The sequence below is a fragment of the Gouania willdenowi genome, chromosome 20 (assembly GCF_900634775.1).
Source record: "Gouania willdenowi chromosome 20, fGouWil2.1, whole genome shotgun sequence".
NCBI classification, from domain to species: Eukaryota; Metazoa; Chordata; class Actinopteri; order Blenniiformes; family Gobiesocidae; genus Gouania; species Gouania willdenowi.
Window position 1 is genome coordinate 16,307,430 of NC_041063.1, and position 15,994 is coordinate 16,323,423.

At 40.9% G+C, this 15,994-nt stretch overlaps 1 protein-coding gene across 2 annotated transcripts; it reads right to left on the minus strand.

Moving 5' to 3' along the window:
- Window positions 1-612: 612 nt before the first annotated feature.
- Window positions 613-12,783, minus strand: csrnp1b (cysteine-serine-rich nuclear protein 1b). 2 transcript variants are annotated; one of them, XM_028434598.1, is made up of 5 exons: window positions 12,692-12,783; window positions 5,030-5,225; window positions 2,549-2,808; window positions 1,685-1,981; window positions 613-1,596 (listed from the first exon to the last, which is right to left on the minus strand). In XM_028434598.1, exons 2-5 carry the CDS (start codon window positions 5,205-5,207, stop codon window positions 613-615), a joined length of 1,719 nt encoding a protein of 572 aa, XP_028290399.1. In that variant the 5' UTR covers window positions 5,208-5,225; window positions 12,692-12,783. The 2 variants fall into 2 exon arrangements, with proteins under 2 accessions (XP_028290399.1, XP_028290398.1); XM_028434597.1 differs by having other exon boundaries at window positions 12,554-12,762.
- Between the last annotated feature and the right edge of the window lie 3,211 nt (window positions 12,784-15,994).

Here is a 15,994-nt window from a genome sequence, read left to right on the forward strand (position 1 = left end):
TATTCATTTCATAGATAAGTCTTTTCACAGATAAAGTGCAGATCGAGGAGATTTTAGAGGGATTTTTTTGTACCATATAAGACCCTTGGAAGAGAGCTTCATGAAAAAGGATCCACTAGCTTTAGGATTTTTGCACAGGGACGACCCCGCCTGTCCATGTCGTCCAAAGTGAGGACATGGACAGGACTGTGTGGTTCATATTAAGGCCATCACAGCTATGGTCACCATACATTGCCTCCGAAAGTTAGAAGAAGAAAAAAAATCCCTGAGGTGCACATTCAGCTGTGTGGAGATCCCCCAACCCGGCCCCTGCTAGGGTTGATTCCTTTATACTTGTACAGTTGCTGATATTTTGTTTGGTTCTTAACAATTAGAATACTATCATTGGTTTGTCGGGGGCCCGGTTAATTTGATCCCTATGAACTCAACACTAGCTGCCATCTCACACAGCAAGACTCCCAAACTGCTAAAACTTTGAAGGCAAGTCTGGAAAATGTACATGTTTGAGGCAAAAGAGGGAAATCCCTGCAGTTCCTCCCACATGTTGACATCTTATGTGCATTTACAGTCACATCTCACACCTTTCTTTTTTGTACAGATTTTTCTGCATCATCAAACTTTCACAGACTCCATCACAGACAATTTCATGGCTTCCTCCAATAACTGATTGTCTGTAAATGTGGTGGGGGGCTCTGGGACCGATTCTGAAAGGCCAATGAGTGACTCTAAGAGGCAGGTGCCAGGGTCACTGGCTACTGGCATACTGGGGTAACTAGGCAACTGAAAAGGGAAAAAGCTGTCCATGTGCTCGTACTCTTTCAGTGAGTTGTAGAGCGAGCTGGGCCCCAGGCAGGGAAAGCCATCAAAGAACTCCAGGTCAGACTCAGAGGAAAGGCTCAGGTCCATGTTGTAGCTTGCTGAGCGGTCGATACTGGGCGATGGCGTGTGTGGCACGCTGTTGCTGTGAAAAAGACCGTTTCCCTGGTTCGCATTCTCATCCAAAAGTTCTGAAATGGCTGTCACTTGATTGTCTGTGTGATCGTCTAACAGTGCAGCATCTAAATTGTCATTCTCGTCACCAAAGTCCACCATGCTGAAGCTGCTGAACGCCTCTGTCGATGGCTGCTGTCGCTCCTGTGGTTCATCTTGGCACCAAGTGTCTCTACTGCCCTTAAACGCACTGTCTCTGCTGGCCCTCGAGCAGTTCTCGTTCTCACCAAAACCGAGTATTCGATTCAGGCCTTTCTCGTCTACGTGGGTGTGATGCTTACACAGGCCCTTGCCCTCCTCCGAGTTTTCACTTTGACCTGAACAGTCTGAAATGTCTGTCATGTCGCTGCTGCAGCTGTTGTCCCGAGCTGCCGTCAGTTCAGAGCTGAAGGGGAACGAGGGTACCGCTGGTAAAAGAGCACTACCTCTCGTGTTTCCCTCCTCGTTCTCAGTGCTCGACGGCTCCTCCAGCCTCTTCTCCAGCTCCAGCTTCATGATGGTGTGGATGTAATGCGTCTGTACCCTTGTGGAGTTGAATTCAATGCGGCCTTCTGTGTTTCCGCAGCCGTCTTTGGTGCAGCCACATGGGAAAGAGGAATGGTCCATCTGCACGAACAAAAAAGGTATTAAATGTCTTGTAAAAGTCAGATTTGACGGAACACCGTTTTGCTGTGGAAGTTTCCTTGGCTCTTACCTGACACTTGATGCCAGCCAGGCTGCAGCTACACGTCTCTGGCTCGCAGAAGCCCTGGCAGTCACAGCCACAGTTCTCCCTGGAGAGACGCAGCTCGTGCAGCTGCCTTTTTTCCTCCTTGTCAATCTTTTTCACACCTGCTGCTTTCAGCAGCGAGTAGCGCCGTTTGGATGTGTAAGGCTGGAGGAACGAGCCCTCGTCCAGGTTTGCTCCACTGATGTCGATGTCCTGCTCTGGGATGTCATCCACCGTTAGCCGGTCTGCTTCCTCATTTTCCTGGGTGCCATTCTTGGTCAGCTGACAGGAAGAGAAAAAAAAAAAACATGTAATTTAGCTACAGTGACAAAAGACTTTTTAGAAATTTTGAGTGGATCACCTAACTTCAGTTCTTAAATCCTTACACTGGCTTCCATCAAATCACAGAACTTATAAAGCACTAAATATATCTCAGACCTTATACTCTGATATCAACCACCCAGAGGTCTCACGTCATCTGGGACAAACTTACTTTATGTTCTAAGAACAAAAACAAAACACGGAAAAGCAGCATTTAGTTTTCATGCTCCTCAGCTGTGGAACAAACTCCCAGAAAACTGCAGGTCCATCAAAACTCTCAGTGCTTTAAAATTAAGATTAGAGACATTTTTATTCAACACTGCTTTTAATTAAACTGTCACACTTTAATCTGATATTATCCTGTTTTAGATAGATAGATAGATAGATAGATAGATAGATAGATAGATAGATAGATAGATGGTGTGCTAGCGCTACTGTGATGTTTGTTTTGTGTAAAGCACTTTGAATTGTATTGAATTGAAACTTGACTTTTTAAAATTATGTTAAATAATTCATTGGCTGTCTTACCTTTAGTTTCAGCGCTTCTAGCTTTTCTTCCCTGAGTCTGTTGAGTAGTTTTTCCCGGCGCAGGATCCGCTGCTCCACAGCAAACTCTGCAAGCGTGTACGTGCGGAATGCACTGTGGTGCTGCATCATTCCTAGAGTGCATCCACCACGACTGGGAACGCTGGTGAAGCCTTGGCACCGTGGGAAGAAGAACACTGTCACCTGGTCAAACGTCACATTGCCTCTTCGGGCTTGCTTGGCCTTCTTAAGGATGGATGTTGCTGTGGATGAACAGAGATAAATGGCTTTGAGTCAAACTGCCTAGAAAGTGAGGGTATTTCAAGTTTACTACATTCACCACTAGATGGCACTGCAGCCTGAGAGTTGGCACAATGTTGCTGCACAGAGTGTAAAAGGACACCAGTTCAATGACCTCACATTAGCCTGTACCCAATTACAGAAAACTACTAACAGCAGTTACTTTTACATCCTGTAAAGCGACACCTACACTACCAGGCAACCATTACCACTTTTGTTTCTTGTCCTGTGCGACAAAAAAAAAAAAAAACACCCAACACAGGAATTTCCCTTTGGTGGCCAACACCGCAGAGGAAGCAGAACAGCCAGGATCACAATGCAGGTGAGTGAATGATCCAGGCTTCCAGATGGGCTGGAGAATGGAAAAGGAAAACCTCTGTCCACCTCATTCTTGCTACAAACAGCCGAGTAACTATAGGAAGTCAAGGGTCTCCTGTCTGTTAAAAGCATTCGCATGTTTCTGTACCGACCAGTGCAACAAAACAATACAGGAACCAAAGTGGAACCATATGTGGGTTTAAAAAAAACTTAAAATTATTGGAACTATTATAGATTCCAGTGAGTTATTCCACTCTGGAATATTCAACACAACCTTGGAGTCTCACATCAGGACATGGAACTTTTTCCAACGCTTACTCTGCCACAGCCTTAAACAACCAGGAGATCCACATGTTGGGCATTCCCTCACATGTGATGGGAACTCCCCTTTCATGCCACACCAGGAACAACAGGCTTCCAACGTCACTGAAGCTGCATTTTTTGCGTGAGCCTTGTGCTGAAAGAGTACTGTCTTCATTCAGGTAATCACTAACAGCGCACAACAGCCGCACTACGTTATCTAATCTGCTGCCAGAGGTAATACAGCTGAAATAAACTGCCAGGTTCAGGTTCACATCTATCAAATGCAGTCAGGCTTCTGACACCCGACAGAGACAAATGACAGCCTCTCACTGCCTGCAAATACCTGTTTTCTCCCTCTATTCCGTGACCATGGAAAACAACTTTCAACTCAACATAAACACGGGATTATACTGGTCCACCCATTCTACTCCACTGGATGTGAATGCGTGCCGACTTCTCTCGATTGTCCTTCCCCTCTCTATTTCTCTTTTCTTGTATTGCATCCCTTCACCCAGTTTCTTTCAGCACCTGTGCTGGGTGCACGCCCAGGCTTCAGACAAGGCTCTGTGTGTTCCCAGCCCTGGCAAACGGCCATGCTTCTCTTCCTGGCTCCTTGCCCCACCATCCTGGAAACCGAACTGTTTGCCCTTCTCCTGTACAACACGATCCTTTTCCAACCCGGCAGGTCCCTTAAAGACCAGTAGATGAGCCCGAGTCCAGACAGAAACACCCTAAGGCCACTCAACTCACGTCTCCCATGGAGAGGTGAGTGTCTCTCTGTCTGTCTGTCTGTCTGTCTAATGAGGCTAAAGGAGGAAAGTGGAGACAGAGCCAAGGTGAGCAGCCACTGCATAACGCGATTAGCCATTTTGCAGCTCAAGGGCATAAAATCAAAAGAAGTATTCCTTGCAGAAGTCTGGGATCAGTTCTGTGAAATGTTTTTATGATCTGCCGACTGTCTAAACTCCTCAACCTCTCAGCATTTACATAGGCTCACCATTAGCACCCTCACTGATGTTTATGACATGGATTTTGTCTACCTAAAAATTTCACCATAGATTTTTTTTCAAGTTAAAATAACTAGACTATGACTCATTTTTAAAAATACATGTGAATAAAAACTATATCCATCCTAGATCCATCCAGGCCCCCACCACCAGAATCATCAACATGTTCTATCCCAGTGCAATACGGTTACTGAACACATAAGAGGTGTTCAGTCAATTCAGACAATTTGTAGCTGTGCAATATATTTATCCTTGCTGTTCTCACTGTTTAATTGTTCATTTATCGTCTTAGTGGTTCCCCTTGTAAATACACTTATCTATCTTTTTTTCTCTGTATCTTGCACCACAAGAGTTGTCTCTTAATTTTGTTGTACCTTGTGTATAATGACAATAAAATATTTCTATTCTATAAAACCTTAATGTCATTTAATTGACTAGAATTATTCCTGATGACTACATTCTGACTGAAACCAAGTTGCATTTGAGTTCAAACTATGACTAAAACTAAACCAGAATGTACTGTCAAAGTTAACACTGACTGGAATAAGACACTCACTGCTGAAGTTGTTTGTTGCTGGGGAGCTGGGATTGCTGGGAGTGGAATCCAGGGTGTCCGAGTAGCAGCTCTCCCCCTCCGAGTCCCATCCTGAGCAGGCCGAGGAGAGGGAGGAGGGTGAGGAGTAGCACGGGTCCTCATCCACCTCCTCAAACTTCCTCTTGAGAAGCCCACTCATGGCGCCAATGCGAACAATCTGCAGGAGACAAGCGAGAGGGCAAAATATTCACACATTTGAGCAATTTTACGAGCACGAGAGCAATAAATATAACATTTACTGGGGGTGCGCGTGAATGCTTTTAACAGTGCGATCCCATGCATCTCACTACGCTGCACTCAGCTGAGAGTGGGAGCTGTCCATAGCACAGGAAGCAATCAATCAGTCTTATTTTCCTCAGTCAACAATTACTGGGCCCTTCTGTCTCTTCCAAATCCCATCAGCCCAGCAAATGCATTGATTAGAGAAAACACACATAAAAAAGGTGACCTAATTATCCAGCTGTAGACGTTTCATTTCCAGCAGTCACTTCAACAGGCCACGATCAAACACGCTGGAAAAACTGCATTTGTCCCATGTGAGAATCTTACAGAGCGATGAAAAGTCAAGATGTTTTGTCATGCTGGATGCATTATTTTTCATTTTTAATAAGCGACTGCAGGTTGAGTGACTACAATCACTCCTTACAGAGAGGACAAAAAGATGATCATCATTACCTCGTACACATGAAAAGGACAACGACCTTGGATCTAGAAAAACCTATTAGAACTCTGTGCAAGCAATTTAGCTTTCTGGTGTTTTGATTAGAATGAACTCAGTTGATGAAATCCTCAGATCTCAAACAAAAGCCAATGTTCTTCCAACACATAAACAGAAATGAACAAGTCTGATAAAGGGGAGGAGCTTCCTGCTCAAGAGTCAAGAGGTCTAAAAAAGTGTTAGAATTTGTGCTAACAATGAATCCCACCCCCATCACACCAACCCCCAACCCCAGGCAGGACGTGGCTGTGCTGAGTGGGCTCAACTCCAGCACACACGCACGCACACACACGCACACACTCTGAATGGAAACGAAGGCTTTCACTTTACCAGTAAAGAGATGATTCCCTACAAACTGTTTACCCACTCTGTAGTCGCGGCCAAATCACTAACAGCTGCTGCAGCTTGTTTTGCATTCACTTTAATTTCAAGGATATTTTTAAACGTGTTTGTTCAGAGGTTTTCAACAGCTATAATTTTGGATTAAAAAAAGTTTTAAAAAGGTACTTTAGTCCATTTTTTGTTTACATGCTGCCTTGATGGTTGTTTTGTATAATTAAAGAGTGCAAATCTTAGCATCGCATCAAGTTAGTTTGAATTACGATGTTCGTTATTGAACAGATCAAGGCTGGAATTTGTATTTTGGGTTTATTGTGTACCCTGTTGGGTCAGCAATGTTATCAGAAAAGGATATTAAAAACCATTTAAATTAGTGCTTGTTTTTTTTTTTAATGCGGTTGTTGTCATTTTGTTTTAAATGTTACTTTAAGTCAATATATTTTTATCTTTTTCTAATTTATGTCCATCCCACAGTTGTATATATTTGCACTAATATCCTATGTTGCTATTTATTTATGTTCTTGCTGTCTGCTATTCTACTGTGTCGCTGCAACGTATGAAATTCCGGTTTCTTCTATTCTATTTTAATTTCGTTTTAAAATTCCAAAACGTAATATAGAAATGTAAGGCTCGAGAAGGAATAAACAAAACTTTAAAAACTTGCTGATTTCAAAGTTTCTATCTGTCTTTTTTTTTTTTTTTTTTTTTTTTAAATCAACCAGCTCTTAAAGTTTTGTTTCTCCCTTCCTGACCCTGTTAAAAAAATGTAGAATCCTGAAATGAAAATCAAATAACCACTGTTTTTTTTGTTCTTCAATATAATATCCTGGACGGAACATCCAGTGACTAAAAAAAAACACTGACCCTGGTGTTATGCTAGTGTCAGCACTCAGAGAATAGACAAATATTGCTAAACTTGTGAGTAAGGAGAGTAGAGCTGCTGCTGTCGTTTACAGTACAGGGAGCAATTATGCAAAAACCATTCCACCTTTTGACAAGGATAGAGAGCAAGTCAGTGTCAAGGGCAAGAGGCTGACACCTCGGCACGGTCAGTGGGGGCGGCTTTGCAGATGTACACAGGGTATTGATATTGCTGCAGTCAGATACTGTCGACCCCGGTGCAAATATGATGAATGGATCACCTTGCGATAGGTCAGACCGGCTCTTACCGTCGCAACTACAAACAACCAACAACCAACAAATGGCTTCTTTCTCAGTGTGTTTCCAACAAACCACTGGGTTCCCATCTCCCAGTTTGCTCGAGCGTGAAACAGTCTGGCAATTCATATTATCACGTTGTGGGATTTTCCTTCAGATTATTAAAAAACACCTGCAGGCGGCATCTGTTGCCTATGTGTGGGCTTATGAAAGAACACACGTGCTCTACATGCTACAGAGCAGCCTATGGGTGTCTGTGCAATGCGAGAGGTGAGGCACACCTCACATCCACCACCCCCCCCCCTCACACACACACACACCGTTTCCAGCCCTGATTCTCTGCAAAAATGGAAACAAAGCTGTGAGGCAACCTCAAGGGAGAGCATAGCGCCAGCTAAGCAAAGTCTTTTTAATTAAAAGCTGCAGTGAGGCAGAAGAGGGGGAGACAAGGGGAGGCAGCAGTGTCAAAACTGGGTCATTGTCTCTTGACTGCAGTCTACCTGACACATTGATTTGTTAATCCTGTTCAACGGGCAGAAACAGTGGCGAGAGGTTAATCCCGGCAAGGGGACGGCTTGTAGTCAATCTGGAGCTTCTCAGCAGCTGCACCCAGAACAAGGCCAGAAGAGCCGATAGAGGAAAGAACACGGATCGTAAAAGAATTTAATTCACAGCATGTTGGAGGAAGGAAATGTAAAAAAAAAAAGCATTTTTATTTATATTTTATTTTAAAGGTGGAATGCAATATTGTCTCCGAACAAAGCAAAGCACGTGTGCGTCTGCTCGAAATGGAAGAATGGATGTGATCGGACAGCCGAGGCAGCGCAGCATGTTTTCAGCGAGCACTAAATTATGCATCACTGTCATTCCATCAAGTGCACACAGGCGGGCAGATAAAGGAGGCATCCACTGAGGTGCTCCTAGGCCGGTTGTCATAGAGTTGGGGAGATAAATCTCAGGCAAGGAGATTTGTCACCAGGCACTACACAGCTCCAGTCGAAAATGATCATCTTGATACGAGCAGTTACAGGCTATTGGTGTGATCTCAGAATCTTCATCAGTTCTTATTAAAGAACTTTAAATCATCTGTTCAAAAAGAGATGAGAGATACTTCCACAGAGTGGAAACTATTTCAATATTAAAGCACATGTGTCAAACTCAAGGTCCAGGGGTCAAATCCGGCCCTTTAAAACATCCAAATTGGCCCCTCAACGGAAAGTAAAAATGACTGAAAAACAGTGTAAATGACCAAATAGTTTAGTTGTAGATATCTCAATCAGAAGTAAAATATCTGGCGAATTTCCACAGAAACTTAAGCTCAGGAATTTTGGCAATATTAGAAAAAAATGTATTGAAATTAAGCAGAAATGTGGAGTAATTTTAATCACTGGATCATATCCAAATATAAATATTGGCATCCATTTAAAATAATACACTTTAAAAAAACATAACATTTCAACAGATTTATTTGGAACTTAGAACTTTACAATTACATGTAGCACTTGTATATACAGTATGTATATATTTATCATTATTATTATTGTTCCTGGTTTGTTTTTTGTTCTTTTTCTGTTCTTCACACCAACTACCAAGTAAAATCCCTTTTTTTTTTTAAACTGTACTTGGCAAATTAAAAACCTTTGATTCTGAATTATTCAAGTGGAGTTTCATTAAATGTGCCACAACTTCAATGAAACGCTACAATATTTTCAGGGGTTCACGGTGTTCCCATGCTTATGTAACACAATGGAAAGAAACCTATTTCTTTCCAAAACCCTGCTCAACCCCCAAATTAAATACATTTAGCTCCTACCTGTCACCTATCGCTTGGATATTGTTGGTGCTTTATATACTACATACTTCTATATTATTTATACATGCAAATTGCAAAGTAGCATTAATGTTGAAATAGCTCCATTCCCTTCCTTTGTGGCCCACTTGAGATCAAAATAATCCATATTTGGCCCCTGAACTAAAATGACTTTGACACCACTGTATCAGAGTGTTTAAAAATGATCTACATGTGAGACAGTGGTGTTTAATGCAGATAAGAAGAAGAAAAAGAAGTAGTAGTGGTAGCCAGCATAAACAGCCCTTCTGTCCTGAATGGACCAGTCCCAGTTGACTTTTCCTGTCCAGTGGCTGATAACAGTGTCTGGGAGTGACAACTAATCTGAGTATTACATGGTTCAGTGTCTAAATGACTGACTGAGTGTTCATAAAGTGTGATATAATGAGGCAGAGTCTTCTTCTACCAGTAGGTTTACGACAGGTTGTGCAACCTCAACCACCTCCCCTCGCTCCTCCCTCAGGCTTTCGAGGTATCGCGCCTCTCACTTCAAGACCGAGTTAATAGATGGAAACCATCAAGGTGACAATGGGCTGCATTCCAGCGCTCACACAGCTGGGACACGCACACACACAGGCTCATTTCTTCCACTCAGCTGTTCGTCACAAGCACTCCACCTGCTGGAACACTGTGGGCAGATCCGATGCTGTGGTTTTTCCAACATGAGCCTGTTGTTCTCACCAGAGGCCAAACAAACTTTGCCATGCCACAGAAACATTCTGTTCCTCAGTTTGGACCAGACTCCAAAAATCCAAAAAAGAGCTTTTGATGGAAGGAGGAGGAGGAGGAGGAGGGTGGATTATATAAAAAAATAAAAACACAAATAAATAATGTCATGTCTCCAAACCAAAGGAATTCCACTCTGGCACAGCTAATAAGGCGAGAAGAACACGAGCATTCGATCTAACCCAGATGTGTTTTTCTCCTGCTCACCACTGGAAAGTCCTTCTCCCACAAGGCACTGGGAGTGAGCTTGAGCCACCTTTCCCTTCCAGGTGACACCTGACTGACAGGGTATTAGCTCGTCGCACGTGGACCTCGCGTGCCTTCGGTGTCAATAATCTGTTATAGATGCAAGCTGTGCAACGCCTGCAGAAGAACGTAGAGGGATTTACATTTAAAATCAAATCAAAAAAGGCAGAAGATTCTTTTATAAAAATCTGTGATGCACTAAACCAGTGGTTCCCAAACAGGGGTATGTGTACCCCTTAGGATACAGGAGCACATTGCAGGGGGTACTTGGAAAAATTTAACAATTAATTTGAAAATAATCGGGAAGTGTTCCTAGTTCCTTTTTAGGCGATTTTGGACAAATTCACCACAAACTAACAGTAATATTGCTCATTATTGAAACAGGATAATTTTATGCTTTAGAGGTCTTTTTTTTTTTTATCACACATCTGGCAACAGGAGACAATAATTAGCTACATTTTACAAAGGAGACTGTATTTACTTACTATAGTAAAGTCACATAAAAGCTGCAGTTTAACTAAATTCCACTCACTGTTTTAAATTTGTAGATTAGGCCTTAGGGAACCAATGTTTGAGACACTTTTAGGGGTTTAGGAGAGCCCACTGTTCCACAAATGAAAAAGCATATACAATTATTGAGAGGGTACTTATGATATGAACAGGGGGTACAAATGATTTGACAAATATGTGAATGGGGTACAGTGGGGAGAAAAAAGTTTGGGAACCACTGCACTAGACAAACATGAACGCAAGAAAGGAACAAAATGCAGCTTTTTGATGTGTGTGTGCATGCGTGTGTGTGTGTAGGAGGGAGGGAGGCAGGGAGGAGGTGGTTGTGGGTTCAGGGGGTCACGCTCCAGTCTGGGACATTTGCTGTATGGAATGCTGGGAGAGGACAAAGCAGATGGGAGAGAGCTTTCTGCTGCCGTGTTGGAGACTGTCAGCAGGCTCAGTGACACACACGCACGCACCCCAATCCTCTCTCTCTCATCTCCAGGCACAAAAGCGTGGGGACCATCCATCCATCCATCCATCCATCCATCCATCCTGCGTGACCAAAACGAAGCAGGCTCACACAACCCTGTCTGAACCCACCACTACTGCTGCTGCTTAATAGAAAAAGTGTGTGCGAGCTTCCTGAGGTTGTGAAACACATGACACGCTGCAGTGCACACAGGAAGTAGCCATCCAGATTATCTATGCTGTGTCTGACAGCTGCAGGCAACACAAGGTTAGCTGACTGGTATGGATCACATGATGGAGACGGAATTGGTTATTTGGTGGAAATGTATTTAACAGTGGTGGGAAACCTATCAATGCACGGCCGACTGTCTTTAAAAGATGGAGATAATGGATATAAATGGATGCAGTTGTGAAAGGAAATTAAAAATAAAAATGAATTTAAAAAAAAATAACAATGTATGGTCATTTTTGGGGTCTCTGGACCTTTCATGGAAAGGCATGTCACATTCAATTCACAGCAGCAGCAAGAGCTGGAGCTGCTTCTCAGTAAACAAAGGAACATTCAGCTCTCTGGAGCCAAATTCCAAGAAAACATGTTGCCAGAAATGATCCGGGTGAGGTCGCACTAGAGACGAATGAATGGATTGTGGCTCTTTATCCCAAACACTCAGTGTGTGTGTGTGTGTGTGTGTGAGGGAGACTGACAACAACAGTGTCACACCTGGACTAAAATGACAAATTCAGGAGCCGCATGGACGTTATAGACTGGATAGAAAAGGATTTTGAACAATGAAAGAAAGAAAGGAGAAGAATAAAATGCACATGCTAGTGCTGGTTGGGGATTTTTAAACAATGAGAGGGTTCTATCTATGTTCCTGATCCACCCACACTCAGGTTAATCGATTAGCCAATCAAAGGTCAATGATTGAGTCAAGGTGTTACCGGGGGTGGGGTTACACAGCTGTGTGTGGTTACCGCTGATTGTAATGACAGCCGCTGCCGTCAGCTGTGCGCCTTCAGGAGTCGCTCTCGTTTACAAGAGGCGAACCACACACACACACACACACACACACACAGTGAATACACAAAAGACGACCTCATCAACAGTTCACAGAAGCCAATACACCACCACAAATCAACAGCAAAGAAATCAAGTTGAAATAATAGCTTATACAGCAAATCCAACTAGACACATTGTCGGAAGCTATTTTGGTTTTAATCGACAAATCACGCACTTTGTCTTCACCTGTCCGTAAAAACAATTACTTAAAAAAAAAAAAAAAAAAAAAAGTCCCACTAACATATACAATATAGCGACAAGTTGAACAAACGCGACGCGTGAATGAGAAATGTTTTCATACAGAAACGCGGAGAAAAAAAGAAATAAATAAAAATCCTTAAACCAATGTGTAGCTCAGTTTAAATGACTGAACCAGGCTTTAACACACCAAAAAAAAAAAAAAAAAAAGACATGGATTTCACTCACCACAATAAGTATCCGATCACCATCAGGGAGATAAAGAGTGGAGGTTTAATCCAAAGCGCACAGAGGGAGGAATATGGCTGTGTTTTAGCGGTGCAGCGCGTCCACAGTACACACACACACTGCTGCTACTACTATTACCGGTGGTGCTATTGTCTGATCCGATCCAGCTGAAGCGCTTTCCTTGTCTGTGTGAAGCTGCCGAGAAGCGCAGCCTTTTTCGTCAGCGGAAAACTCCCTCCTGGCGTCGGCTGTGACGCAGGCGGTGACATAGAAGAGGCTGCCCACACTGCTTCCTGTGACACACACACACACACACACACACACCGTCATCAGCTCTAATTAAAAATATATTACTAATAAAAATGTCCACAATAACTAATGGGAAGCGGGGATGGCATTTTAATAAGCAATAAGAAAACATATTTGGTTTCACGAAGCGTAGGAATGATTCAAGGATTGATATTTTCAATTTTGTCGTTTTTTTTCTCTCCCCTTCTTCCATTTATTTATTTTAAAAGTCAATGCTAATGTAATGTTACTCATCATTTTTAATTTAAAAAGTTTGAGACGGAAGAAAGAATTTGAGATATAAGAAATAAATGTTGTGGATGAGAGAAAGAATGAGGCTACTCCATTACTTGAGTAAAAGAAAACTACACAAAAACGACTCCAATGTATCTAAACTTAAGGGTAGTTAGGGTACTGAAGTATTTTATGGAATGCCGAATGTAAAAACTCGGTCACTGTGTCATAGCCGACATATTTTGAACATTTAGCTCACTTTTCTTTGATTTGAGAGAGAAATTCATGTGAAACAACATGTTCTACATCCTTGTTAAAAATGTGTACACATCAAAAAGCAATCTAAATCTAAATGTTGAATTGCAACAGTCAAGCTCCACACTTGGTGATTGATTTAGATTTAACATTTAGATTTAACATTTAGATTAAATGTAACATTTTGATTTAGATGCAACATTTTGATTTGGATGTAACATTTTGATTTAAAATTTCTATTTAACTTTTACATTTATATTTAACATTTACATTTATATTTAACATTTACATTTAAATTACTTTTTTATGTTTACACATTTTTAACAATAATATAGAACATGCTGTTTTACATGAAATTATCTCTCAAATTAAAGAAAAGTGAGCTAAATGTTCAAAAAATATGTCGGCTATGAAACAGTGAACGAGTTTTTACATTCGGCATTCCATAAAATACTTCAGCACCCTTACTTTTAGTTACGTTAGAATAGTTTTTGAGTAGTTTTCTTTTACTCACGTAATGGAGTAGCCTCCTTTTTTCTCGCATCCACAACATTTATTTCTTATATCCAAAATTCTTTCTTCTCTCTCAAACTTAAAAAAAAAAGAAAATGATGAGTAACATTACATTAGCAATGTCTTTTAAAATAAATAAATGGAAGAAAAAAACAACAACCTAAATGTTAAATCGTAACAGCCAATCAGAGGCAGGGCCTCGTGACTGACAGGTGCTGTCCTTTCTAAACATTTAGTTTTACACTTGGCGACTGATTTATATTTAGATTTAACATTTAGATGTAACATTTTGATTTAAAATTTCTATCTAACTTTTACATTTATATTTAACGTTTACATTTAGATTTATTTTTTGTTGACACATTTTTTAACAATGATATAGAGAACATGTTGTTTTACATGAATTTGTGCCTGAAAGAAAAATGTGCTAAATGTGAGGAAAGTGAGCTAAATGTTCAAAATAGGTCGTCTATGAAACAGTGACCAGGTTTTTACATATGGCACCCTATAGTACTAGCATGAACAATTACCCAAGTAGCTAATTGTAAGCAATTAAATCTCAAACATAATATTCTTCATCATGTGTAATGAAATAACTACTGTTGCACAAACTGTTACGGTACATATTTATAGTAGTACAACTGGATAACACTATAACATTTAGGCTTGTGTTAAAAAACACTAACAGCACACACATTAAACCAAATCACTGCTATTCACAAAATGAAAAAAAGGAACTTTAATATATTTACCAATTCTAGTAAGTCTCAATTAACTATCTCAGCTACATTCACCGATACGATTGTTTTTTTTGTTTTTTTTTATTACCAGGGAAACCAAAATCTGTACTTTTATAATAAGAAAACACATTTCCATAAGTCTACTTGTAATAACGTTTGAGCAGGTATTGCCATTTAACTAAAACTCAAGAACTAATAATGCAGTCTTCTGTTTACCTAACCAGACTTTATATTACAAGCATTAAACTTCTGTATTCACATCATTTTTTTTTTTGTTTTAAGAATCTCATAACAACACAACTCATTTGACAAACCAAAAAAAAAATTGTTGTACAGTCTTGTAAGGATCCGTATTCTTTCGCCTCATACAAAATAGTTGAATTGAACATTTTACATGTATATCTACGCAATACCTACTTTGATCCCCAGGCATAAAATGTCATCTCTATTTGTGATGTGGGAGTTACTGTGACGCTGGAGTGTATTTCTAGTTAAAAGGAAAACACTGACTAAAGCTGTTTGAAATGATGACTCACAGCACTGGATGACTGTTGGAGACCTAACACTTTAAGCAATAGGAAACATGTTAACAACAATAGAAGAAAAACACTTTAGTTTCAGGTGAGCTGTCGGTAAAACTGAGAAAAAGATACACTTGCTGTCAAAATTGGTCACATGGTTTTTTTTTTTTATTTCCAGTCAACATTTTATAAAATGTACACATTGTGAGAGAGAATATTAATCACTATTGACAGATGCTGGCTAACGCAAACTTGTTACGAATGGTGAGACTCAGGTGCAGGTCAACAAGACACGACTCAAAATTGCATAAAATAAGTTTTAATAAACAACCGGCAAAATACAAAAGCAAACCAGAGAATCGTGGATGTATGTCTCCATGGCGGCTTGTTCGGGCTTTGACAGGTTGTACAGTCTGCTGGTAGGTAATGTCCCCCCCTGTATCAAGTTAATAGCACAATCATAAGGGCGATGTGGTGGTAAAGACAGAGCCCTTTCCTTGCTAAAAACTGGTGCTAAGTCATGGTACTCACTGGGAACGATTGGACCTCAGCAGTCAAGAGAAAACAGCTGTCATGTTTAAAAGATGTAGGAGATGCATTAAAATTCACATACAGTACAGCAAATGTACAGTAGTGTAAGGTAGTAGTAGGTGCTAATACATCTTCAAAGCAAACAAAGTAGTACAACTGCAAGTTCATCTAGTCTTGCCCAATATAATGGCTCTTACATTCAATGTAAAGTCATTGCTTTCGGCTACTACATTTATTTAAGTGACAATATCGAGATAATCACTAATTTAAAAAGAGTCATAACTAATAATAACACTAATAAACAATATTGTTCACATGGGACGGAATCCAATCAGAACTAAGATTCTACTGTGGAACAT

Coding starts and splice junctions, on each gene's coding strand:
- csrnp1b (XM_028434598.1), bottom strand. CDS start 5,207: ATGAGTGGGCTTCTCAAGAGGAAGTTTGAGGAGGTGGATGAGGACCCG. Junction 1,982..2,548: donor TAGAAGCGCTGAAACTAAAG/GTAAGACAGCCA, acceptor TCTTCCTGTCAG/CTGACCAAGAATGGCACCCA. Junction 1,597..1,684: donor TGGCTGGCATCAAGTGTCAG/GTAAGAGCCAAG, acceptor TTGTTCGTGCAG/ATGGACCATTCCTCTTTCCC.